The sequence below is a fragment of the Dipteris shenzhenensis genome, chromosome 26 (genome assembly GCF_047967505.1).
Source record: "Dipteris shenzhenensis isolate YYH24624 ecotype China chromosome 26, Dip_SZ_1.0, whole genome shotgun sequence".
Classification (NCBI taxonomy): domain Eukaryota; kingdom Viridiplantae; phylum Streptophyta; class Polypodiopsida; order Gleicheniales; family Dipteridaceae; genus Dipteris; species Dipteris shenzhenensis.
Window position 1 is genome coordinate 34,254,172 of NC_141621.1, and position 26,679 is coordinate 34,280,850.

Here is a 26,679-nt window from a genome sequence, read left to right on the forward strand (position 1 = left end):
TATGAAGATTTGGAAAAAAACAAAAAATCCATTCATCCTTTTTGTTCTACTCCAAGTCACTATCTCCCCTCTCCCTCTTGTACTCAGCCATTTTTCTCATGACATAAAAACATTTGTCAAATATTAAAGCATAAATGCAATATTGCTAAGATGTGGAGACAAAGATGCAAAGTGGAGACGAGGAATCAATAGTATGAAAGAATAAGAAGTAAGTACGTCCCCCTAGCATGGTGTTTTAGCGGTCTTCAAAAAAATTAGGCCTGAAGTAATTCTATTGCAAGACTTGAAGTGTGGGTATACAGATCCTAAGTGCTTAACCTTGAACTAGATATAAAGTGTTTGTGAATTGTACCGTACGGGGTGGGGGGTGGGGTGTTGGTCCATAGGTCTGCTAGTGGTAGGGAGCTATTTAAGGATGTGCATGGGTGTGTCATTGCTATGTCCATTTCTATCACTAGGTTTTTGTTTTGTTCTGCAAGTGTATATGCGCCTAATGGTGCTCAGGAGAGGAGTGATTGTTGGTTCTTTTTGAGTGAGACCATGAGCGAGTACTTGACTGAAGGTAATTGGTTGCTAGGTCGGGATTGGAATTTCACAAAGGGCCCCTCGGACCGCTATCACAACATGGTAGGATTATTGTAATTTCATAAAGGGCCTCTTAGACCACTCTCACAACATGCTAGGATTATTGGTAGGCAAAGAGAGGCATGGGAAGCATTAGTGCTAGGTCGTGATCTGGTCAACTGTGTAGAATTAGAGCCAACAAGCCTCAATGACTTCACTTGGAACAATAGAAGAAGAGGTGAGGAGTTTTGTGATGGCTGACTTGACAAATTCTATGCCTCAGCACTGGTGGACGTGGTCGAAGGAGTCCTTTTGCCTTGCTTAAACGAAAGTCAATCTTTTGAGTGTGGTTATGGGGTAAGAGTCTCAGAGAACTGGCCCTCCAACCATGTCCCCTCAACTGAGGGAAGGGCAGATCAATGGCTATTGGGTAGCGCTAAGATTCGGAGATTGACGGCTAAAGTGGTCTATCGTAATCTGCAAATAGCTCTAGACTTGCTGCCATAGTTCAATCACAAGTGGTCCATGAGGAGAAGCCCGATGTGGTGGAAGGCCAGGTTAAAGATTCTCTTGAAGAACTATAAATTGGGGAAGGCTAGATTTTTTTTTTTGGCAAAAAAGAGACTTTTATTAAGTATTAAAGAAAACCATTAAAGCAAGCTCCATACAGGAATACACCATGCAATGCATGAAAAGCTCAAGAGCCAAAAAGAAAGGATTGGGGCTGATAGTGCCATCTCAATCTGGTAGCAACCTCCAAGAAAAAGGGAGAACCCCTCCAAACTCGAAGAAATACAGTCCTCTTAGAAGAGGCTGCCCGTGAAGGGCCCTGCATGCTAGCCCATATGGCTATCAAAGTGTGAACCGTGTCACACTAAATACCCGTGAACACCTGTGATGGGTGTATCTGGGTGTCATCCAAGGCCTCTGTGCATCTGGCTCTCCAAAAGTGCCAAGAGGAAATGCTAGCCAAAATCTCCCAAGAGGTGTCCACTGAAACATGTGAAGCTCTGAAAGGAATATGTGGTACATCCTGAAGAGAGTAGGGCTCTATCACCTGTTGGCGGATCGAGAGTGCCCAAGAAGAAGGCTCACCCTCATAAAACACCTGGGGCCCAGTAAGGGATAACCATGCGACTGAGCCCCAAGTCATGAAGAAAGGGGAAGTATGAAAAATGCTGAGTATCCGAGCAACTCCTTTCCAAATAATTCTCGCTTGATTGTAGTCCCAAAGGCAATGTTGCACTGACTCCTCTACAGAATGACAGCGAGGGCGAGTGGGATCAGCCCCAAATCGTGATCTCCATAGGTTCATTGCAATCCCTCCATGAATAGAAAGCCAAAAGAAAAGAGTGATCTTTCTATTTCTGAGAGATTTCTAGAGCCTCCTCCAGAAATTCCTACGCAAATCTGCGGTGATGAAGAAGCTATCCCCATGGGGGGCTCTGGAGGGAATCCAACCTCTACTGCTCAGCTAAAATCTCCTGGCATTACCAACCGTGAAATGAAAGAAGGGAATCCCCCTCTCTCGGTGCCCATGATCTATCCACTCCCACTCTCCTAGGTCCCACTGCAAGCACCTGATAGGTGCAGCTCCATATAACCACAACCTCCAGGATCCCAGGGCCAAGAGCATAGGGTCGGGGTCTAAGTACCACTGTAAGCCCGCTCCATGGTCCATAAAACTAGCAATCTTGACACACTGAAAGGCAACCTCTAGAAGAATACCATTCGTGGATCTAGAGAGTATGCCTCCATCCCCAACGTAAAAGATAGAGCATCTTTCCCGAGATCTCGAAGAGCGATCACTTGTAGAGGAACTACTGTCCTCGAAAGAGCTCCCATCCAGCTCGCTGTGTGGAAGAACAACTGAAGTGGTGAGACACACCTTGTGGAATTGCCTAGGAAGAGAAGTTTGGAAGAAGGTGGAAAAGGCGATCCGCCAAGCAGGGCTGATGCGTACGTTTATGTTGGTGGCAATTGATGCCTCGTCTTGCTCAGTGATTGGAAGGGCTTCCCTCGACTCTTTGCTTTGCTTGGCCATATATCCATGAAATAGTGCTCATGGCCATATGGGAGACCAAAAACCTCTTAGTGTTTCAACGTTTGCACTGGGCGGGTTCCAGAGAGTTTGTAATCCTCGCTCTGGTCAACTCGAACTTTAGAGATTTGAGTTGGATCATAATCTCTTCTGGGTGGTCAATAGGGCTTTATTGGAGATTAGATCTTGCTTGTCCCTTGGAAGTTCACATCTTGTTGCTTGTAGTGTAGACTCTAGGCTAGACCTTTGGTATGAGCCAAGTTTTGTATAGGGTCTAATTGGGATTGATCCCCCCCCTTATTTTATTATTAATATAGCTGACTTGTTTTGTGTTAAAAAAGAAGAAGAAAGTAAGTTCCTCTAGCTTCAAAATTCTACTAGGGATAGGAGTATAAGTGAGAGAGAGAGACTTGTAGTGTTTTTTGTTTTTATTTTTGATTTGAGAGTTTCATGCTTTAGCTTTCCACATTATTTATATAAGCCTTGTTCCCATTCTAGGCTATGCCTCCCCTTGAATGACCGAACCTAGTACATCTCCTAGGTCTCAGAATCTTGGATAAGTCTCTCCGATCTGTAGTTGATTGTTTTTGCCTTTGCTCACCCTTGGAAATAAGGGGCTCCACATTGTAGAAGGACATTGCTTTTGGGATTAAGAATTTTAGAAATATGCTTGAAAAGATTGTAATAGTTATCATGAAGTCGGGGATTTAGCAATTGTGTCTTTTTTTGAAAAGTATCTTCTCAATGCAACAAATCTGGATTTGATTTGACAGTTTGCAATGTCATGAAAATTGAAATTTAGGATACTCACTATTAAAGTTTGTAATTTTTTGCTAGGGTGGTTTTCCTAGGTTTATTAAGGGAAAAACGAATCACCATGCTTGCTTGGAGCCTATTTGCTCTCCGAGGCTTCTTGAAAGAAAGAAGAAAGAAGAAGAAGTATGAGGCTTCTTAATGGAAACTCGATCCACTTTTCTTTCTTCCATTGATCTTTCAAAAGAAGTCACTTGTGATATGACTGTACGTGTGGGGAAGATGTCTGTGGTGGAGTTGGTGAGGGGCAGGGGAAAAGAGGAGGAGGGAGAAAACCAAGATTAGGAGGGTCATGCGGGGGGCATGGGGGGGGGCAAAGAAAAGGGGGTTGAAATGAAAGTGCGGTTGAGTGAGGACCGAAGGGGTCATAGTCGGGAATTTAAAGGAAGAAAAGGGCAAGAGAGCCCAAAGCCCAAAGCCAAAAGGCAAACAAAAGAAAGCAAAACCCACCCTTCTCGTATTGAGTGCTACACAGGGCAACGTGCCGACTTAACACAAGAGACACACACACTCACACATCTCATCTCTCTCTGTCTCATCTCTCTCTGTCTCCACAGAGCAGAACTGCACTAGCCATGCCTGCCTAGCAGTCTTTTGCTTGGTGGGTTCCTCTCTCTCTCTCTCTCTCTCTCTCAAAACATAACTCCTTGCCTTGCCACCTTTTGCTTTGTGGGTTGCTTCCTAGCAACCTTTTGCTTTCTGTTTTGCTTCCTCTCTCAGAACACCCCTGTAGTACCCCCTGCCTTCCTAGCAATCTTTTGCTTGGTGGGTTGCTGTCTGAACATCCGGGCAAAGAGGAGGGGCACACACACACACACACGCACACACACCACAATAAAAAAGGGCTCACCAGATCACATACCCAAACGCACAATCCCCACACAGGGCTCCTCCTCCCTGCTGCTGCTGCCTCTCCTCACACAGCCCCAAAGTGGAAAAACCCACCCACACGCAGAGTTCAAATATGCCCCCATCCAAACCCAGAATCAAAACCCCACAGCCAGAGCAAGAGCACGAGCTTTCTCTCCATCTCTAGAAGAGCTCTCTGAGTCTGTGTCGGTCTCTGTCTCTGCCCCTCACCCCCTTTGTCTTGTGTGTGCATTTGTAGCTACCAAATTAGCCTTGTAGGCAGCCAAACCCCAAGCTGCTGTGCGTGTGCAGGTTCCCTTTGTGATGCAGAAAGGCCAGGGAGTGTTGCAGGGGGCAGGAGCATCAGGGGGAGGGGGGGGATCTGGTGCAATTGCAGTATCTAATCCTGCTACAGGTGCACTTTCCCCAACAGCATCATCAGGAGGAGGAGGAGGAGGAGGAGGAGTAGCCTCTGGTGCTGCTGCTGCTGCTGCAAATCCCACCGCATCAGCCCCTCCTCCCTCCTCCTCTTCAGTCCACCTCCGAACCCCCCTCCCTTCCTCCCCCGCTGCTTCCTCTTCTTCCTCCCCTTCCTCCTCCCGATCCCCCTCCATTTTCCCTTCCTCCTCCCCTGATTTCTCCCACCAAATCCCCCCCCACCTCCTCCATTCCTCCTCGTCCTCTGCTTCCTCCTCCTCCTCTTCCTCCTCCCCCAGTCTGCATTTCGGAACCGTTCCACAACAATGGCAGCAGCACCTGCTGCAGCAGCAGCAGCACCACCTCCAGCAGCAGCAGCAACAACAACAGCATCATCAGCATCATCATCATCTTCAGCAGCAATTGCAGCAGCAGTCCCAACAATCCTCCCATCCCGGCCATCTCCTCCAGGTGTGCGCCAATTGGCCCCTGCCTTCTTCGTTCCAGTCCGAATTGCCCTTGTTTCAGATTTTGCGGGACGGATCGTAAACGCCCGTTTCGATCATTCACCCTAGGTGCCCACTTTTGCAAGGGGGTCTCGAATGGCGTCACTTAACAACGGGAAATTGGGTACACGCAAGTTTGCATAATTAAGGGTTTGAAGGTTTTCCCCTTCCCTTCCGGCTTAGGGAGTGGGTGACTGGTTTCTACATTTTTACACTAGAAACTCAAACGTTTCTTCGCATGTGATGCGGCGAGCGTTGTTTTAGAAGTGCATAGGTGCCGCTGCTGATAGATATCTCAGTCGATCCATGCCCGTGCGTCGATGCGTCCCACTTGCTTTCATTATTTAATGTCGACTTGCGGTTTGCAATTTGTGGTTTGATGCGGGGAGACATCCTCAAATGACTGTCGAAATGGGTCTATTACGTCGGGAGGATGCATGCTTCGACAACATTATGATTATAAGTTTGCTGAATGCAACCTTTGACACGTGTGCGGCCTTTTTAGAGTAATCCTGTTATTATGAGGGGCGCGCAGATGTTCTTTGGGCGCTTATACCGAAACGTGATGCTGAGTTTCCTTTATTTTTTGAGTGTGTGCAGCAGTATCGAAAGAGCACATCAAGTGATCAGTATCAAGGAGCCGTGTTCCAAGGTGTTGCGGGCAGTGGCGGCGTCAGTGGGCCATCTGGCCCACAGTCGCTGCTGCCATCACCTAGAGTCTACACTGATGTAGCCCAACAGCAGATGCCGCCTCCGGTTGCATCAGAGGCACAGGGGGGGAATCAGCAGCTTCAGTATCTACAACAGGCTTTGTTTGCTGCTCAGAAGAAAGCTCATGCAAGTGCACAGCAGAATAAATCTGCTTTTGTGAGTCAAGGAGTCTCATCAGAAGATCTAAATAACAGTCTAAGCCTTCAGAACCTGAGGCACTTTCAGCCTAGGCAAGGACAAGTTCAAACAGCAGCTTTCAATAAAGCAGCCGGCCAGTTTTTGTCTACAGATCAGCAGATGGAGCAAATTCATGAACAAAGGAGTGATCCACGGACTCAACAGAGTTATGTCACTCAATCAATGCCCAATATGTTGAGACCGTCGACTGGGCTTCTTCAGGGCCAGCAACAGTTGCTCGCAAATGGACAGACACAGCAGGCAGGGATGTCTAAAATCCCTGTTCTTCAACCTCACCTTCTGGATCAAAATTCAGGATCTTTTCTTCCTTCTCATGCACAGTTCATGCATCCACAATTTCTTCCACAATTGCAGGCACAAATTGCAGCGATGCAAAAGGTTGCTGATGCAGGGTCCGGTCTTCAGCATGTACATTCCACGAGTGCAAAAGACCAAGATATGGGTGTGACAAACAGGGTTTTATCTACTGCACAACATGGCTCTGTACCCACAGATGGACAGCCTGTGTCAGGAATGGTGATGGGAAAGGCTCATCAAAACTTGTCCAGTGGATTAGTCTCCAACCCTAACCTCCGACAGCCACAGCATCAACCCAGCGAGTATTCTATTGAAAGGGGTGTTTTGAGCTTGAACAGGCCAGGTAATGCTGCCACATCCTCAGTGCCAGTGCTGATGAACAAGAGCACAATTGCTGCACCTTTACCTCCTAAGGCAGACAAGGCACCTGGAGCTTCAGGAATTCCCTCTTTAGAGAATACCCAGGTGCAGTATACCCGACAGCACCAGCCACATGGATCTATGGGTAGCAGCAGCGAAGTCCAAAACCCTAACTCTTTACTTAATCAGCAGGCAAACTATCATCAACAGGTGCAACATCAACAGGGTAGTCATCATCAACAGGTGATACCACTTCAGCACCAACTTCATCATCTTCATAATCATCATCAGGGAAGTAATCAGCAGCACCCTCAGCAGCCGCAGCGGCCGCAACATCATCAACAACATCAACATCAAGATCAACATCAACAGCTGCAGCAGCAGCAGCAGCAGCAACTGCAGCAGCAACAGCTGCAGCAGCAACTACAACAGCAGCAACTGCAGCAGCAGCAACAGCAACTGCAGCAGCAGCAACAGCAACAGCAGCAGCAGCAGCAGCAGCAGCAGCAGCAGCAGCAGCAGCAGCAGCAGCAGCAGCAGCAGCAGCAGAAGCAGGGCTTTTGCTTCACAAGGCAACAACTTATGGTGCTTAAGGCGCAAATTCTAGCTTTTCGTGCTCTCAGAGTAAGTATCTCTGCTTTCCTAGACACAGACAGACACACAGACACACACAGACTTTCTCTCTCTCTCTCTCTCTCTCTCTCTCCTGTGTATGTATGAAAGTGTTCAGAAGCACTTAAAATCTCTCTTTCTTATTTCCATAATCCTGTGGATCTCACAGGTTCTTCGGGTCCTAAAAAGATGGAGAGAGAGAGAGAGAGAGAGAGAGAGAGAGAGAGAGAGAGAGAGATCTTGATGTTGTACTTAGAAGTGGAAGGTAACATCTGTGCATGTCAGCACTCAGAATCCCTATCTTGGAAGATGTAGTGAAGATGCAGCCACTGGAAATTCTTGCATCCCTAAATGGAGTCTTTAAATTGCAGGGCAATTAAACTGAAAAAAATGGCACCTCCCCAAATGACACTAATTCGGACACTTGGGTACAACTTTTCACTTAGTATGGGTGTTGAAGAGAGAAATTTAGCCTCCACACCTTGAAAGTGTTCTCATCCCTTCCCAAGGTGTGTACCTCTGGCATCGCTTATGTTAAGCCTAGGTCTTGGAACTCCGCATGGACATGTGTGTAAGATATCACACCCTCCACCTGTGGGCCCTCTAGCAGCAATCATTCTCACTAGTAGATGCCATGGGTGACTTTTTTGGGAAAAGATCTTATGCTAAAAGATCTTTTTTGCTGGCCTCTAAATGACGTGCATAGTTGCAAAAGTTGTTTTTTGGGAAAAGAACTTTTTTGCTAGCCTCTAAAAGTAATTTGCAAAAGTTATTTGTTTGGGAAAAGACGACCATTTTTGCTACTAGCTAGCCTCTAAATGACATGCATAGTTGCATAAGATGCGTTCCTTACCCATAGAGCTAGATATGGCACCTCTTAACCAACCCCCCCGCCCCTCCCAGCCCCCTCGCCTCCTGCTCCCCTTCCGCCCTCTTCCCCTCCCCCCAAAAAATAAACCCAAACAGTCCTGAAAAACTATTTTTACATTTTCTTACTCTGTGCTTCAGTTTACTTTTTACAAACTGCCATTACATACGACATGATGTCTCTGAGATGTTATTGAGTCTTGACTCTTTACTTTAAAATTTGCACTCTTTCATTTACATCCCAAGCTGCGTGGAAATTGGATTCTTGGATGAAAATGTAGATGCCAGTTATTAGCTAAAATCTATAGGTTATGATTTAGAATGTACTGTCATTATCATGTTCCAACATCTGATGCCCATGAATTTCATTTTTCACAGGTTGAAGTGTTTAAGTGTTGCTTTCTAAGTTGTTGGTATAGCTTCTTTGCAAACCAGCTAACCTCTGTGTGTGTGTGCATGCGTGTGTGTGCGCATGTGGAGAGAGAGAGAGAGAGAGAGAGAGAGAGAGAGAGAGAGAGTTAGGTCTTTGAAAGAGTGAAGGGTCTATGAGACTGAAAAAACCAGATACAAGGAGAAAAGCCCTGAATTGGTGGAGCCACTAAGCAGGACTGAGAAAACCAGATACAAGAATAAAAGCCCTGAATTGGTGTAGCCACCAAGAGGGCATCCACACCCAATAGGAATACACCTTAGAATCCTTTTGTATTACATCAGCTATGAATTGAGTGTCTCCACACCTACGTTGGTCTCCTAGCTGATTTGAAATCTTGGATGAGAGCAAGGCCTTCATGATGGACTGTCTACTTGCCACTCTTTTAAGCTTCCCGTATTTTCTGAAGTTCATTAGACTTCATCTTAAGCTGTTGAGGGGTAAGATCTTTTGCTATCCACATCTTAGTGTCTTTTAAGGCTTTGGTTTCTTGGTGTGCGTTGGAATGCACCAACTAATGTAGGGTTCAAGTGATCATGGGCATGGCGTACTTAAACAGTAAAGGAACTTGTAAATCTTCACTGTGCCAATGCTCTGGTAAACCCCCAATCTGCATGTTAAGTGCACGTTTCTCCTTAGCTTTCTTGTCGTTTAAGCCCTAAATCCACAGGTTTGTTGAGCTTTAATTTGACCTGATGCGAAATCAAATTATCAAGCTTGGAAATGATGTGTGAAGGAGGATCACTCACACATTGGTGTACAGCTCTTGAATGCATTCTGGGCTCTGCACGCATGTACGTACGTACGTACGTATGTGCACGAGTGGATAGATGTATATGTATGTATATACGTGTGTGTGCACACACATGCATGTAGGCATGTGTGCGTGTGTTTGCGCACAGGTATATGTATGTACATTGTATGTGAATATAGGGAGACATGTACATGCACGTACGTGTATGTGTACAGAGACAGACGCACGTACACGTACATGTACATATACATATATATTATACATATACATGTATGTGTAGGCACACATGCACATGCATATGCATATATATATCTGTATACATAGCACATACATTACATATACATTTACATTCACATACACATGTACATGTATGCACATGCACATACACATTCGTTTACATATACATGTGTGCATGGCTGCGTGTATCCTGTTTACGTGTATTTATATGTGTGTACATGTTTAGATACACGTACACATGTATATACATGTGTATATATGTATGTATATATACATGTGTATGTGTGTGTGTATGTGTATATATGTATGTATATGTGTATCCATGCATGCATCAATGAATGTGTATATATATGTGTCCATCTTGGATCAGCTATGAATGTGCATTTTACATAATGAAAAGTTTCTTTTACAAAAAAAAAAGTGTGTATATATGTGTCATCCTTCTTAATGCAAAGTTTCTTTAAGGGAAAAAAAAAGTGTGTATATATGTATTTATGTATGAGGAAGAGAGAGAGAGAGATAGATTTGGAATATCTGAAGAATTGCTCAATGATATTTTTGCAGCGAGGAGAGCGAACGCTGCCAGATGATGTTTTACTGTCTCTTGGTCTTGTATCCCAACAAAACATTGCAGTAATGGAGCCAACTGCAGCAAACGAGAGGCCATCCTTTCCTGTGGCTATTGAAGCTCTACCTGTAGCAGGGAAAGATGACATCATGGAAAGGCAGGGGGCACTTGCTGCTGGTACTGCTGTTCTGAAGGCAGAAGGGAAAGCTCAAAAAGTCTCCACACAGGTTGAGAGGACAGAAATTTATGGGTCGCAGCAAGCACAGGTGGGTAATGTAATTGATCATGCCAATGTAGGTCTGATGAAACAGGAAGACACGTCAATGGTAGCCAGACCTGTGACAGATTCTACTGTGAGCCAAAGCAGTTATGCTGGGCATGCTTCTAAGGAGGAGTCTAGCCTAGTCAATAATGCCATTATGACAAGCAGACCTAGCTCACCAACTAATGTGCCTGTAGCAGCAATATGCAGTCCAGCAAAAAAGACCATGCCAATGAACTCTATTCCGCAAAAGGCCTCTCAAGGGTTGAGGCGATATCGTGGTCCATTATTTGATTTTCCTCCTATTGGGAGGAAGGTTGAGAGTCCTTTACAGGGGAATAACCCTTTGGGGGGTCCTATTTCACTGGGATATGATGTCAGACAGCTTTTGTTAAAAGAGGGTGTCCGAGTGGTTGATAAGAAAAGAGCTGAAAAGCTGAAAGTTATAGATGCCTTGTTAGCCTCTGGGCTTGATAAAAAGCATATACCTACAGAACTAATATTGAAGCTTAGAATTGAACAAAAGAAGCTCCGCCTGATGGCATTGCAATCAAGGATAAGAGAGGACATAGAAGAGCAGCAGCAGGACATTATGGCTATGAGTGACAGGGGTTATCGTAAATTTGTCCGCTTCTGTGAGCGCCAACGGGCAGACTTAGCTAGACAGGTTGTCCAGTCACAGAAGACCACAAGAGAGAGGCAGTTGAAATCTCTCTTTTTGTGGCGAAAAAGATTCCTCGAGGCTCACTGGGGCGTAAGAGACGCTCGGACTACGCGGAACAGGGGTGTTGCAAAGTATCATGAGAGAATGCTCAGGGAGTTTTCCAAAAAGAGGGATGAAGACCGAAATCGGAGAATGGAGGCTTTGAAGAATAATGATGTTGATACTTACCGTGAGATGTTGAAACAACAACAGACTAAACTGCCTGGAGCTGCAGGGGAGCGGTTTGAAGTGCTATCTTCTTTTCTGTCCCAGACAGAGGATTACCTTCACAAGCTTGGTGGGAAGATTTCTGCTATCAAGTACCAGCAAGAGAAAGACGAAGCAGCAGTTGCAGCAACTATGGCTGCTAGAGCTCAGGTATAAGTCTGAATCAAACTCGTTTTGATTTTTGAATCCCTCTTTTCGCCCTGCAGATGAGATCTAGCTTTTCCATATTTAAAATGCAAGAAGGACATGGATTTCAAGAAATGAAGATGTGATTAATGCAGAGTTTTTCTTCTCCAATATGAGGAAATATTATTTTACTATAATGGTCAAGTCTTTGGTGGGTGCTTTTCAGGGGCTTTCAGAAGAAGACGTTGAAGCAGCTGCAGCACAAGCTCGTGAGGAGGTTGATACAAGACTTGAATTGCCTGACAGGGCATCTGATTCTGTTAGCAAGTGAGGATTTTGGCCTAATGCAAAACTGCAAAATGTGCAGTGGATCGTTTTTGCGGATTAGCTTTGTAGCGCTCATATTTTATGCCGCTTTTGGCTGGATGCCTACAAATTTGAAGGTTGGACTTCGAGCCCAAAATTACTGAGCCTTCGTTTGGGGAATTGATCTATTGTTGCAGATACTACAGTCTGGCACATGCAGTGACTGAACGAATTGTCAGGCAACCTTCAATGCTTCGTGCTGGCATCTTGCGGGATTATCAGCTTGTGAGTTTTCAAGGGAATGTTTTTTGGTTTTTGGATTAGGGCTTCTGTCAGTTTCTCTGGGCTGTAATTGGCATGCTTTCTATTTAATTGCGTATAATTATATATCCCAAGCTCCCATTGACTTGTAGGATTGTTGTAGCGGGAATTGCTTCTAACTGCCATTAAATCATCTTTTTAAAATTTGCAGATTGGGTTGCAGTGGATGCTATCATTGTACAATAACAGGCTAAATGGAATATTAGCTGATGAGATGGGCCTTGGCAAGACTGTACAGGTGTTCTTCTTTATCCATGGATGTAAAGCGATTTGAGCGATCAAAAGATGATGTTTTTTGAGGATTCCAGAAGTCCAATGAATGAGTGTGGATTTTGTATTTCTGTGCGTGCATGTGTGTGTGTGTGTGCATATGTGCATGTGCTTGTATGCGTGCATACACCGATACAGATCCAGATTCTAACATACATACAGGCAGACATGTACATATCTATATATCTTTGACTATGATTTTATGCATATAGACTTGTATGGTATGCGCGTGTTTATGGGTGTATCTGTATTTCTTCCTCACCCCCCCCCAACATGCAATTGCTCATGTGCATAGACACATGCACAGATTGCCCCCCATGTATATTAAGTGTCTGTATACGCGCACACACATCTCACACCTTGGTCTTACTATGGATTCACTGCCCAGCTCCACAGCTCAAGTTTCATTGTCTGCAGCTCCAAATGCTGCATATCACTGATTTCTCTGTCTCACCACAACTCCCAGGGGCAGGCCACACCTATCTATTTTTTCGTACATCCATCCCACTTCCTACGACACACACCATGACACCGCTCATATGCACTACGTATCACGTTATACAATTTGATTACAGCCTTCCACTTGAGAACTCTGCACGCCTTTCCACCTAACTCACTTACATCGATTACATACCGCTCCTATTTTATCGAGCTGCCCTGACCACCCGCTCTCTTCATGAATCTGCCCTACAACACCACCCTGTTCCATTCTTCAACTGCCTCTTGGCTCGGTATCTGTAACAGCTGGTTAGATGATGAGTTTCCTCCGCACAGGTTTGCCCTATTCTAGAGCTCCGTTTTCAGCACTAAGTTCTTTACTGTGTGGCAACCCACATGGCCTACAATGCTGCCCAGTGGTTGTTCGGTGGATGTTTCCCTCCACCTAGATCTGCCCATGTGGCATCCAAACTTGATGCGCACACAGCAAACTATCAAAACCCCCAATCCCCATATTGATACTATGTTCTTGTGCTCTCCTCATATGGACACATACATGTGGGACAATGAACCCTAATTTCCAACACTTTTGCGCCATTGTACACAAAGGAAAGGGAAAACACAACTGCATATGTACCACAACTGCATATTTGTCGCATCATTGGCAAACAGCACCTCTTCCCGTTGCGGCAGATCATTCTAAGAATGAGTGTCCAAAGCGCAAGAATCAAAAGCAAGGGCTGGGACCGAAGCTCCAAGCAGGTCCGGGTACCAAAGCCAAGGGAGCGAACCAAGTTTCGATGACAGGTATTTCTGTAAATGTCATTACCTGCTCACTTTCTTGTAATTGCACTTTTAATACTTCGTTATTTGGTTCCCATGATCTTTTCCGAGTTTATGGTGAAGCTAGGGACTAAAGAGTTCACATTCTCTTTGACCCGGGCAGCTCTCACAACTTTGTTAACTACAAATTTGTGCAGAAGATGGGGCTGTCCACGATACCTAGCGATCACACCTATGAGGTGCAGCTTCCAGATGGGAAGCAGTTTTGGGATCGCAAGATTGAAGCGCTTCCTATCCGGATTCAAGAATACACAGGGGCTCTTACGTGCTATGTTATGCACTTGGAGCATGTGGACTTGTTAATCGGAATAGAGTGGTTTAAAACCCACAATATTTGGATTGGATGGACGGAGCATACCCTTTCTTTTATGGATAAGGATACCCAATTTTGTATTCAGTGTGATAATATTCCCTCTTCTCAGGGACCTATTGTATCTGCGATGCAGCTTCGGAATATATTAAACACTTCTCATTATGATGTTTATTAGTGTGTTTTGATTCCACTTTCTTCATTTGTTGTCTCTGTAAATAACAAGAATGATTTAAGTGTGTTTGAACACCGTGAATTGAGAATGTTGTTAGATGGTTTCAAGGATGTATTCCCTGCTCGACTGTCGGAAGGTTTACCTCCAGAACGGGCAGTAGATCATCGCATAGATTTAGTACCTAGTGCCCAACCTATTAGTGTACCACCTTATAGGATGAGCCAGCTTGAGGAGGATGAGCTAGCTTCACAGCTATAGGATTACTTGAATATGGGCTATATTCGCCCAAGTAAATCACCTTGGGGACCACCTGTCCTCTTAAGGAAGAAGAAAGATTCTACATGGAGAATGTGTATAGATTATAAACGATTGAATAAAGTGACAATTAAGAATCGATACCCTCTACCTCGTTCCGATGATATGATAGACCGTTTGACCGGAGCGAAGTATTTCATTAAGATTGATTTGCGAACGGGTTATCACCAAATCCATATCAATGCTAAACACATAGATAGAACCGCATTCCGAACTAGGTATGGCCACTATGAGTTTCTTGTATTACCTTTTGGTTTGACCAATGCTCCTGCCACCTTCCAGCAAATGATGAACGATTTGTTCCGAGATTTTCTGGACAAATTCGTCGTAGTGTTCTTAGATGACATCTTGGTATATAGCCGAACGCTTGAGGATCACATAGGAAACCTCCGGATTGTCTTAGTTATTCTAAGACAGCATAAGCTCTATGCCAAGATGAGTAAATGTGACTTCTTTATGAAGGAGATCATTTACTTATGACACAGGATTTCTTCAGAAGGTACTAGCATTGATCTGGATCGTATCCAGAGGGTTTTAGAATGGCCTATCCCTCAGACTGTGAAACAACTTCGTTCTTTTCTAGGATTTAGGTATTTCTACGGAAGTCTGTGCGTGATTATTCACATATCACAGCACCCCTGACAAACATATTGAAAGGTCGTGGACGCAGGTCTACCCAGCTGATCTCTTGGAATGATGCATTGAACAAGGCTTTTGAAACCTTGAAGTTTTCTATCAAGGAAGCACCCGTTCTTGCATTACCCGATCCTACCCGGCCTTATGTTTTAGAGGCTGATGCGAGTGATTTTGCGATTGGGGCAGCTCTATTCCAAGAGGGCAGACCTGTAGCTTTCGAGAGTAAGAAGCTAGACGATACCCAATATCGTTGGCCCACACTAGAAAAGGAACTCTATGCTGTAGTGTATGCCCTTAAGGTTTGGAGACACTACTTGTATGGTTTGAAGTTTCTTGTATTGACTGATCATCAGTCAATTAAGTATGTGTGTGATAGGTCTGAATTGAGGGGACGGAAAGCTAGATGGGCAGAATTAATGCAAGATTTTGATTTTGAAATACGTTATCGAAAGGGTTTGTTGAATAGTGTGGCGGATGCCTTAAGTCGAGTCAAGTTTGTAAATGCTATGTCATTTACGGAAATATCCTCAGACCTATTTCAATCCTTGAGAGGGCTTTACGCAACTGATATCATTTCAGTTCTTATTGGCAGAGAGTCCAGGATGGGAGCTCCATGGTTGACCAGGACTCAGGGATTGTGCCACCTACGGTACAGGCGGCGGGAGGTCAGTGGATGATTAGGAACGGCTTGCTGTTCCGGAATGGAAAGATTTGTGTGCCAGATGTTCTGGAACTTAGATCCAAGATTTTTTGGGAGTGTCATGATGCTCCTGGTGCTGGACGTCCGGGTATACATCGGACTCTGTCTCTTGTGAAGCATACCTTCTATTGGCCTAAGATGCGTACATTTATTGAGAACTATGTAGTAGGTTGCTGGATTTGTCAGGTTACTAAGGCAGAACGCCTTAGAAGCGCGGGTTTATTACAGCCATTACAGATTCCAGGTAGTAAATGGGAAAGTATTTCCATGGATTTTATTACTGGTTTGCCTCGAATGCGCAAGGGTCATGACTCCATTTGAGTCATAGTCGACCGTCTGACAAAAATGGCTAGATTCTTACCTACTAGAACAACTATTTCAGCTGTTCAGTTGGCTCACGAGTTTGTGGACCACTTGTTTAAGTTGTATGGTTTACCCTCTGACATAGTCAGTGACAGGGACTCAAAGTTTACAAGTAACTTTTGGACACTTGTTTTTGAGAAGTTAGAAACTACTCTAAGTATGAGTTCCTCAGATCATGCACAATCCGATGGCAGTACAGAGAAGGTTAACCAATTGGGTGAAGATATGCTTCGGGCATATATATCTAAGAGACAGTCTTCATGGGAAGATTATCTACCTATGATAGATTTTGCTTATAACAGTGCAAAGCATTCCAGTACTGGTTACAGTCCTTATGTACGGGTTTCAACCTAAGTCACCAGTTATGGTTGGGTTAAAAGGAATTCAAAATGATGCTGCAAAGAACTTCTTGCAAGACATGTAGGAAATGTTGCAGTTTGCCAAGGAGTCTATCAGAAGTGCCTAAGATCGGGACAGGTTTTATGCTAATAGACATAGTTCACCTAGAGAGTTCTCTGAAGATACGATGGTATATTTGCGAATTTCCAAGGAATCCAAGAGCCTAAGTACTGGTTTGGTTCCGAAATTATCCCCCAGATACTGTGGTCCGTTCAAGGTCATTAAAAGAATTGGACCAGTTGCATATCGACTAGAATTGCCTCTTGATGTTAAAGTACATCCAGTATTTCATGTCAGTAGACTGAAAGAAGTCTTGGGTGCGGATGATCAACTTGTTTCTCTTGAAGAGATAATAGAAGTTACAAATTTGACTTTTATTCCACACGAACCTGAGTATATTCTTGAATTTCGTGACAGACAGATTCGTAATCGATCTATCACGGAATACAAGATCAAGTGGAAGGATCGTGTTGAGGAGGATGCAACATGGGAGACATTACAAAACCTCCAAAGAACATTTCCGGGTTTCTTAGCGAACTCAGGAGTGAGTTCTTAGAGGAGGGGAAGTATGTCATGTGCACGGATTGGTATCTGACGTGTACTGGGTACACAAGACTAGCTCAGGTAGCCGGGGAGGCTTAGAGCTAGGCAGGCTTGATTCTCGGGTTGAGTGGCAAGGGTACGAACTAGTTAGAGGTCTTCGCTATTTTTGGCGCTTGGGGCCCGAGTCTATAAAAGGGGCCCAGAGGTTCAGTTCTCAGAGAGCCGATGGGAGCAAGTTTCGTTCCCAGGTGCTAGGTCTGATCCTGGATTGAGTCGCGGACGCGCGCCTGCATCATAGCGTAGCCCAAGGCCCAGTAGCAGATCCCAGGCTTCACAGTGCCACCTGGTGGTATGAGACACCAGGCTGGTTTGGATCTGGTTGGGAGTTCGTGCCAGTAGCTCAGCTCGTGGCTCGGAGGGGACATCTCCTGATTCGGGATCACATCCCGTAGATGTCATGGTTGGGTGGTGAGCAGCCTGCTCAGTTTCTCACGTTGTGTGTGTGTTCTTGTGTTTTCTTGCAGATCAGAGGTTTCAGGAGTACTGGGACGTGTCAGATGTGGACATTTCCAGCATCAAATGCCAAACCGATTGCACGTAGATAGTCGCCTGCAGCAAGCACTGTACCAGTTTTGGATTCATCCGAGCTCATTTGACCCTGTTCGAACCTCGAAATCTGTTCCAGCTGGTACAAAATAGGGTTTTTCTCTGTCTACAGCCCTTGAAAATTGGGGCTTTCCAGTTCTACATGTTATCCTACATTGCTTTGTCCTTTCTAACACTAAAATGCAGCAATCATTGGTGATTGAGCCTGAAAACTCTGAATTAAGGCAAACTGCTACGTGATTCTACTACTAGCATTAAAATTGGCATTATATTCTGCATACTGTTATTTGACACCAAAATAGTGTCACTTCTTAGTACATTTTCAGTGGTTTGGGATATTAAAATGCCTAATAAGAGGACTGGAAGTCAATTCAGGAAGCACCCCGTGGGTGACCCTGATCCTAACACTGATACTGAGGTGTGGGTGATGCTATAAGGTCAGGAGGAATGACCATTCTTGATATTGGCCACATTGGAGGAGCTGATTTCAATGATGCTCATGATGGATCTTGCAAGCCTCTCCTCGTGTGCAAATGCCTCTCAGTCAGGTGCAGGTTGTAAAAAGCTGTATGGCTCCTATGCTGCAGATATTCAAAGACTTGACTAATGAAATCAGGATGGACAACCAAAGGATGGACCAGAGATTGCAGAATTTATCTTCAACCATGAATAGAGGGTTTGACCAACTCAAAAGGAAATTACCCTTTCTGAGTTCAAAGGGGAGACATGTTCACCCAGTGAATTGGAAGAATGGATCAGTAAATTGTTACACCACTTTTTTAGTATCCTAAGGGGGATCAAGGGTAATATAATATTTGCTGTGCTTCATCTTGAGGATTATGCCCGCACATGGTGGAGGCATTTACAACAGGATGGTGTGGTGATGGATTTCTGGGAGGGATTCAAAAGAGAGATCCTCTAGCTAGGGATCAGTATATTTGCAGATGGTATGATTTGACTCAGCAAGGATCAGTGAAAAATTATGTCAAACAGTTTTGGAAACTTGCTCAATTCATCCATGGCATTGATGACAGAAGTAGAATGCTAAAATTTATCCATGGACTACATCCTAGTATTGCCTCAGATGTGGCAGCTCAAAGGCCCAGAACTCTCTTAAGGAAGCCATGAAGTTGGCTGAGTTATATGAACCAAAATACAATCTAAAGGAGAAGACCTTGGGCATTGGCCATTTTGGAACCAAATCCTGAGGCAAAGATGGTCCTACTGATGCAAATATGCCCCCTTCATCTGCCTAGGTATCATACCGTTCATGGCAACAAATGGGGTATATAAGGCTGCAGATGCAAAGGCCCCGATCAAACCTAGTGCAAAGGATGATTTAGGTGAGAAGAAAGAAAAGATGGTGAAGAAACTATATCAAGCAATCATTGATGACAGGAACAAGAAGAATCTGTGTTATCTATGTGGAGAAAAAATGGACCCCTGGGCATCGGAGTGTGTGCAAAGCCAACTTACAAGCAAGCGGTAGCATGATCATTGAGATTGAGGATGATCCCATTCAGCTTGACCTGGCAACAGAGTTAGAGTTTCATGAGTGTGAAAACAATGACGAGGGTGAGGTGGAGGCTACTCAATCTACTCATGGATCTAAGAGGGAACCTGCTTTCCCATATGACCCTGGTGGGTTCATTCCATGTGACACCATGGTAGATGGTGACTGTCAATCTAAGCATCCAAGGATACCCTAGCAGTGGAGGATTGAAGTAATTGATGACTACATGGATATTGATGGAGATTCAGAAGGGGATTCATGTGTTGATGACCTGTCCTGGGACACCCAATCTGATTTGTACAGCATCTTTCTTGAGGAGCTAGAGGTGCCCAATCACTAAAATGAAAAGGGGCAATTAATGGCAGCCTGTCCATATCTGGGTGGACAGTGGGAGCACCCACAACTTCATAAATTCCAAGTTTGTCCAAACAGTCAGGTTGCATCCTCCAGAGATTGAACATGGCTTGCATGTACAAGTGGCTAATGGGGAGCATACTATCAGTAAGGTCAAGTTGCAACATGGAATGACATTATCCCTGATTGAAGCGGATGGTGTTGCAAAGGATGTAAAGTACAGGATTGGTGGTGGAAATGAACAAGAGGCATACACTCCTCTGATAATAGTTTGTGATGGATGCTTTTCAAACCTCAGGCGTACTCCTTGTACTATTCCCTCTTGTTTGGTTGGACTGGTGATGAAAAACTATGAACTTCCATATGCAAACCATGGCCATGTCATACTTGCAGATCCATCTCCTATTTAGTTTTATCCAATAAGCATTGCAGAAGTCTGTTGCTTAGTTGACATCCCTGGAGACAAAGTTCCCTCCGTAGCCAATGGAGAGATGGCCAAACATCTGAAGTCTGTGGTTGCCCTCAGCTACCAAAGCAGTTGCAAGGACCATTTCTATCTGGAGTGAGAAAGGTAGTATACGTTCCATGCCAAACAAAAGCATGCCGGCTTTTCCTGTTCCAAGGCCTGGGGTGCTTCTTGTGGGAGATGCATGCAACATGTGGCATCCTTTGACAGGCAGTGGAATAACAGTTGCTTTGTCTGATATTGTTCAACCATTGTTTAACTTTCACAATGCATCAGCATTATGTGACTATCTGGAAGAGTTCTACACCTTGCGTAAGCTTGTTGCATCAACTAAAAATATTTTGGCCGGTGCACTTTATAAGGTGTTCTGTGCATCGCCTGATTTGGCTATGAGAGAGATGAGGCAGGCTTGCTTTGACTACTGAGGTTGGGAGGAGTTTTCTCAAGTGGACCTGTGGCCTTACTATTAGGCCTGAACCTGCGGCCAATGAGGAAATATGCAAGTATAGAAAAATTTGTGGTCATAAGGTTGTGGAAAAGTTTTGGAATCAGACCTTCAAATTCAATTAGCAAATTCAATAGGCTCTGGAGGGGGCATTTTGTAATAAGCAGAGAACTGTGTTTGGGAAAACCTTCTGCTGACACCTTCAACCTTGATGATTGGAAATATGATACTTGAAGCTTCCATAAGCAGTCAACTAAAAGCCACAACTTTTGGGGAGAAAGAAATGGTATTAGGAGACGATCCACACCATAAACTGCCACAGGAAAAAATCGTGCCACTGGTCTTAAGTACAAATGCTTTGCAACTACGGAGCCCCAAACACAGAATGCATCCTTTGGAGTATACAAACATTGCTGATGGACTTGAAGTCTCAAGAGGACAGTGATGGAGGAGCTGCCTCCCATGGATGAGGGTTTAGAGACCACATCCTCAGAAACAAGTCATATGTGGAATACTACATCAAGTGGAAGGGCCTTCCGGATGATGAATCTTCTTGGCAGCCCTCATCTACAGTGGAGCAGTACCCATATCTACTCAGTTGACACAGAATTTGGGGAGTCTTTGAGCAGCAATGTTGATACACGGATATGATCCCGTCCCATTTACTCTTTCCACTGTTTTCCATTTCTGTTACAGTGACTCTTCCGAATTTGAGGACAAATTCTTTTTGGGTGGGGAGGACTGTAACAAAAGTGGTATTTTAGTAGCCTTTTTATTAGCCTTGTACTTTGTACTTTAGGCTCTAGATTGATGCCACATGGCAGTGTGGGGTTACCATCCCATAAATAGAGTTGTAATTTGGCCTGCCTTAGTTCCTATAAGTGGCATGCCGCCCCGCCCCGCCCCCCCCCCCCCCCCCCGCCCCCGCCCCCCCCATTTGTACTCAGCTTGAGTACCATTCTATTATTATGCCAAAATGGAGTTCTATCTGGGATTCTAAGCTCAAGGTGAATTCTAAGATGGAATTAACGATTTTCTGTCCTTGTGCAGCCCCTCACAAGACCTGTTGTAAGTCCAGCCCCTGACTTACTCTCTTTTCAGTTCTATAAGGTACTCACTTCAGCAATGTTCTTTCTTGCAATGTACATTCCAGCAAGTGTATTTCTGTTCCTAGGCAGAGCTGCGATTGCATTTTCTTCTGAATCTTCTGGAGCGTTAGAACTCCTTCAGCAATGAGAGGAGTGGCTCTCTGCACAGATGCTTCAGCTGCAAACCTCCTTCACAGGCCAACCAACTCCAGTGGCTCGTAATTTCCCGCCTCTGGTGGGTCCAGCAATGATCTGTGCTGCAGCGGGCTGAGGGACCCTGAGATGGCGCTAGACCTACCTGGGCTGGTGTGGAGTCGTCAATCCAGCTGGGATGCAAATTTTGGCTGTTCATAATTTTTCTAAAGGTGATTAGGCTAGCCTAGAGCTGTCGTTTGACCTAAACAGGCTGAAAAATAGCTTTAGTTAGTAGCAGCCCTGTTTCCCCACTGGGCTTGTAGTGATAAGACAAAAGAAAGACTCAGTCACAAAGATTGCTATATCCAATACAGATTCGCCACACAGGCTAACCAAGAGAACCAGCCACATAGGCTGCTAACACCCATGAACTTGCTGCAACACAAGCAGTTTCTACTCGCACACATACCGAGAATTGCTCACTACCACCAGCCGATATTGAAGATCCCTCACCGCCGCCCACGAATCTTTTTTAGCCAGGAGTCAAGCAACCCTTCAAGTATTGAGGAGCTAGTAGAAGATGATGTCACCCATAGTCATGTAGAAAGATGCCGCCTTCATCAGCTGGCCTATGCAACTGCAAGACCGTGCCTAAGGGACTTAAATCAGAGCTGAATAGCCAAATGTCTGATTAGGAAAGAACCACAAAAATCATGTAGAGTAGGCTCTATAAGAGATGCCAGAGCCACATATAGAATCGCACGGCGATATGCCATGTGTCATTGCATTTTCAACCCCTCTCCAACCTTAGGGAGGAAAGCTCCCCCCTACAAGAGATAGCCACAAGAGATAGCCACTATGGCCAATAGGGCCCCCATAAACCGAGTAGGGGAAAGAACTAAAAAAGAAGCTACTGCCAAATCTGAAATACAAAAAGAAACCGTCTCAGCAACACGGCTATCCACATAGGACTTGAAGAAAGAAAACCGAGAGAAAATACTAATTGTCACGAACTAAAAAAGCATAATCACCCTCCAAATCAATCACTGGTGGATCTGGTTGTACCAGTCTTGCAATATTTCATTGTGCAAGCTTTTGCATTATAATCTTTGCCCTTCAAATGAAAGGCCTTCTGAAGCAAAATTTGTCGATGTGCCCACCACGTCTGCTGTAGCCGTAGATCAGGGAGCTGTTCTTGCCTCCACTATCTTTTGCTTTTCATTTTTCTTTAACAATGTAGGTTGGCTCTCCTCTTGGAGTCGTTGATTCTGCCGGCCTCTCTTCACCCAGGAGCATGGACACTATTCATGGTAACTCAAGGAATCAAAATTCAACCTTAAGATTGTAACTAATTCAGAGTACCTCGGTAGTAGATTGATGGCCTTAGGGACAGCTTGTAGCTGTTGTACAGAGCAAAGATGATGGCAAAAAGTAGCTTTGACTACCTTAGAGGTAGCCACGAATTGAACCCACGACCTCTTAGCCCTCAGCCTAGCATTCTAATCATTCCATCTGAGCCAAGAGTAGCTCCATTGTATTCCCAAAAGCACAAGCATGTAAGCCATGTCTTGGGGACGTGATTTTTGTATGCAAATTAAATGTGACTACTTTGGCTTTGGGGGACTAGCCTAGAGGAAGTGCAAACTCCTAAAAGTCCGGACTGCCTAGGAATCAATGTAAGGCCCAAATGCCAGGCCCAAGGCAAGGAATAAGTGACAAAAAAGAGTGGGTTAAAGGTATTAATGGGGTGGCAAGGCAACCCGCCACGTGATAGTCCAGATGCTTGCTCTCTCTCTCTCTCTTCTAGCACGATTTTCAAGGCTTTTTCTTGATTGAGCGGCTCTTCTCTCCTGCCCCGCCTCCGAATTTCGCTCCTCTCTTCTTCCAAGCTACTGATTTCTGTTGCTGCCCTTTTGCTTTATGGATCTGCTGCCCTTTTGGGGTTCTTGGGATGCTGGTTTGACACCGTTTGAAGCTGGTTCAAATTCATCCGCTGCTACTTTTTGACTCCCTTGTGGCTGAAGGTGATTTGTGCTTGTTGGGGGCCTGGATAGAGGATAGGTGCGAGGTCAGAGGTCACCCTTCTTCCATGGGCAGCAGGTACAGCAACTTTGACCTTCCTTTGGAAACTTTTGATCATTTTTGAAGCTTCTTGTTTCTTCGTACTTCTCCCCTTGCGAATTCAAGCTGTAAATCGATACCCAGACATAGTGCGTGTGTCAAAATTGGAATCAGAGGGTCAGACTTGTGATTATCATCTCACTCTGTGGTCACTTGTGCATTTTCGGGATTTGTGCTGTTGCTTTGTTGCCCTGAGAGGCTGGACACTTGATTTTGGGACCACCAAACACTCTTTTGCAAGTTGGATGCCCTGTGGAATGCATGAGACAGCTTTCATTTGGTCATAGAAGATTTGGAATGCCTTAGCCTTGCCTTGGCAATTGGGTACTAGTTTGTACTTGGATTTGGATGCCTATTGAAGCCAGGAATTGGTTAGAATAGTGGAAGTGTCAATGAAGCAAAGTGCAAGGGTGAGCCCTTGTTATAAATGGTGTCTTTGAGTAGGGGCATCCTAGCCTCCCTTCTAGTGTTTTAAAGTTTATTTCTCAGTTTTGTTAACTACAAGGAAGTGATGCATATGGTTGTAATTAATGTGGATGACCAATTAGTTGTGGATTACTGCCCTAGAGGTCGGTTTCAAGCCACGTGTGAGGGCTTTGCTTTCATGTTAGTCATATCATGGGTATAGAACTTGCCCCATTGAAGGTAAAAGTAAGATGTGCTTTTGGTAAAGTAAGCAATACATACACCACACATGCCGACATGCATTTTTTGCGAAAGGTGGTACATGAATTCGAAAGACACATTCACACCATACCTTTCACATGGATGATTTTCCAGCCCATGAATGAGCATGCATGCACGTATGCATGTCTCCAACACAACACTTCAGCATGTATCTTACATGCAACGAATCATTAGCATGGTGATGGAGCCTATACATGCATATGCATGCAAAGGAAGGTCGCTGCAGATTTTGTTCATGGGCTTCAATTTAGAAGCCTTCCACCTTTCGAAACAGGTTGAACGAGTCAGCCAGTTGCCAAACTACCCTTTTGGAGCAGATGCATGTTCTTTCATGCAAAACACACCTTAGGGCAAGTGAAGCAACCCACAAACCCTTCCTGCAGTTCGTTGTCAAGTTTGCCATGTCAGAGCTGACAGAATAGCTTAGAATGGCCGTCCAATAATTCATATACCGCTACTGCTATGGCACAACACTCCTGAGGATTGCTTTCTATGTTTGCTCCTGGATGGCAAGCTTTTGTAGGCGAAGGATGTAGGGGAGAATTTGATGCAGGTCAGCACCATTTCCCTCTACCTTGTGTTGAGTAATCAACAAGATTCTAGAGCATCTTTACTTCGTTAATATGTTTCGCTGATTGTAGCCAACGTTCTACTATGACACCAAGTCTTGCAAAACAACCATAGATTAGAAAGGCAAGATTGGAGTAGCTAGCAAACTTGCCACCTAGTGATAGATCCAGTATAAAGGATCACCTCCGAGTCTGAGGTTAGCCAAGCACTATGCCTTCTCCATGACCACAACCATGTGTCGGTGTCCACCAATTCAAGTGTTTTGCCGAACTTGGGATGCTCGAGGCTGTACTATCCATCTCGAAGGATTCCCACAAATGAGCCCACAGCTCATATATATATATGTATGTATGTATGTATATATATACGTATGTATATATATATGTGTGTGTGTGTGTGTGTGTGTATGTGTGTGTGTGTTCAAGGAGAGAGCGGTGTCGAGCCTGTCAGCGTCCGCTGCTCTCCAGCCACCGTTGTGACTTTTGTACGGTTACCCGTACAGGTCGTACGGTGTTTTGACGTACAAATCCTAGCCCGCCTCAGCTGTTCCGTCCAGGCCCACATCAGCTGCTGCTTTACCGTACCTTTTGTACATCTCCTAGGTGTGTCTACGTTTGCTTGCGGCGTGTAAATGCAATCTCGGTGAGGTGTCCGTCGCTCTCTGTTTTGTCCTAGTCAGGAAACCTATGCGGCCCCGTCCGTACATTTGCACGATCACGGTACGGCGTCCGTACGCCCGTACCTTTTCGTACTTTGTCCGTACGCCGTACCTTTCCGTACGTACGCCCGCACCTTTCCGTACAGGCCAGTCTTCACGTTCTCAGTCGTACCATCGTACTGTCAAGTTTCTCTCAGTGCAGCCCGTATATACCTCCGTACAACTCAGCATCGTCCGTACAATCTTGTACTTCCTGCCGTACAGGTTTGGGGCTTTTTGCTCTGGTGTCTTCCCTAACAGTCTTGTATCACAATCTTACCTTTCCCTCTGCTATCTCCTCACCAGCTATACTCTTCCTCTCTTCTCTTGTGAGCTCCCTGTGGATATTTCTTTGGGACTGGTTTTTTTGGCTTCTTCTACCCTCTTACAGGTACTTCATTTCTGAGCTCCTTTTCTTACAAAGTCATGGCAGAATATTTATATGAAAAAACGTTTCAAAAGGAGCGCTCGGTTCCCTGCAAGAAGCAAAAGCAGGTTGAGGGTCAGCATGACCCGATGCATGATACCCTTGAGGCTCAGCTGGTATATGATGTAATGCATGAAGGATTTGCAGATACAAGGAAAGAGTGGAAAGACTCGGTTCCTTCAGTTGGCCTCATGGTTGAGGTTGATGAAATTGTGGATCCAGTCATGGAATATGCTAAGAATGCAGTCATATTATTTTTTCCAGGCCAGATGCCACCTACTGCAGAGATAGGCAACTGGCTCACACGCACATTGGTTGGCTCTTTTGTTCGTAAAGTACACTATGCAGCCAGGGGCTTTTTTGAGGTTATCATGGTGGATGAGATCCACAGACAAATGTTTTGGAACA

At 44.8% G+C, this 26,679-nt stretch overlaps 1 protein-coding gene and 1 pseudogene across 2 annotated transcripts in view; both read left to right on the plus strand.

Annotated features, from left to right (window-relative positions):
• The first annotated feature begins 3,962 nt into the window (after window positions 1-3,962).
• Window positions 3,963-26,679, plus strand: part of BRM (transcription regulatory protein SNF2) — a 66,710-nt gene continuing 43,993 nt past the window's right edge. The window contains exons 1-6 of one of the 2 annotated variants that reach the window (XM_087397329.1): window positions 3,963-5,155; window positions 5,791-7,380; window positions 10,221-11,567; window positions 11,770-11,870; window positions 12,047-12,134; window positions 12,322-12,408. In XM_087397329.1, coding sequence (XP_087253455.1) covers window positions 4,592-5,155; window positions 5,791-7,380; window positions 10,221-11,567; window positions 11,770-11,870; window positions 12,047-12,134; window positions 12,322-12,408 — 3,777 coding nt within the window. In that variant the 5' untranslated portion in view covers window positions 3,963-4,591. The remainder of the gene's footprint in view (window positions 5,156-5,790; window positions 7,381-10,220; window positions 11,568-11,769; window positions 11,871-12,046; window positions 12,135-12,321; window positions 12,409-26,679) is intronic. The other variant, XM_087397330.1, reaches the window with a different exon arrangement.
• Window positions 19,259-20,780, plus strand: LOC147884993 (squalene monooxygenase SE1 pseudogene; annotated as a pseudogene).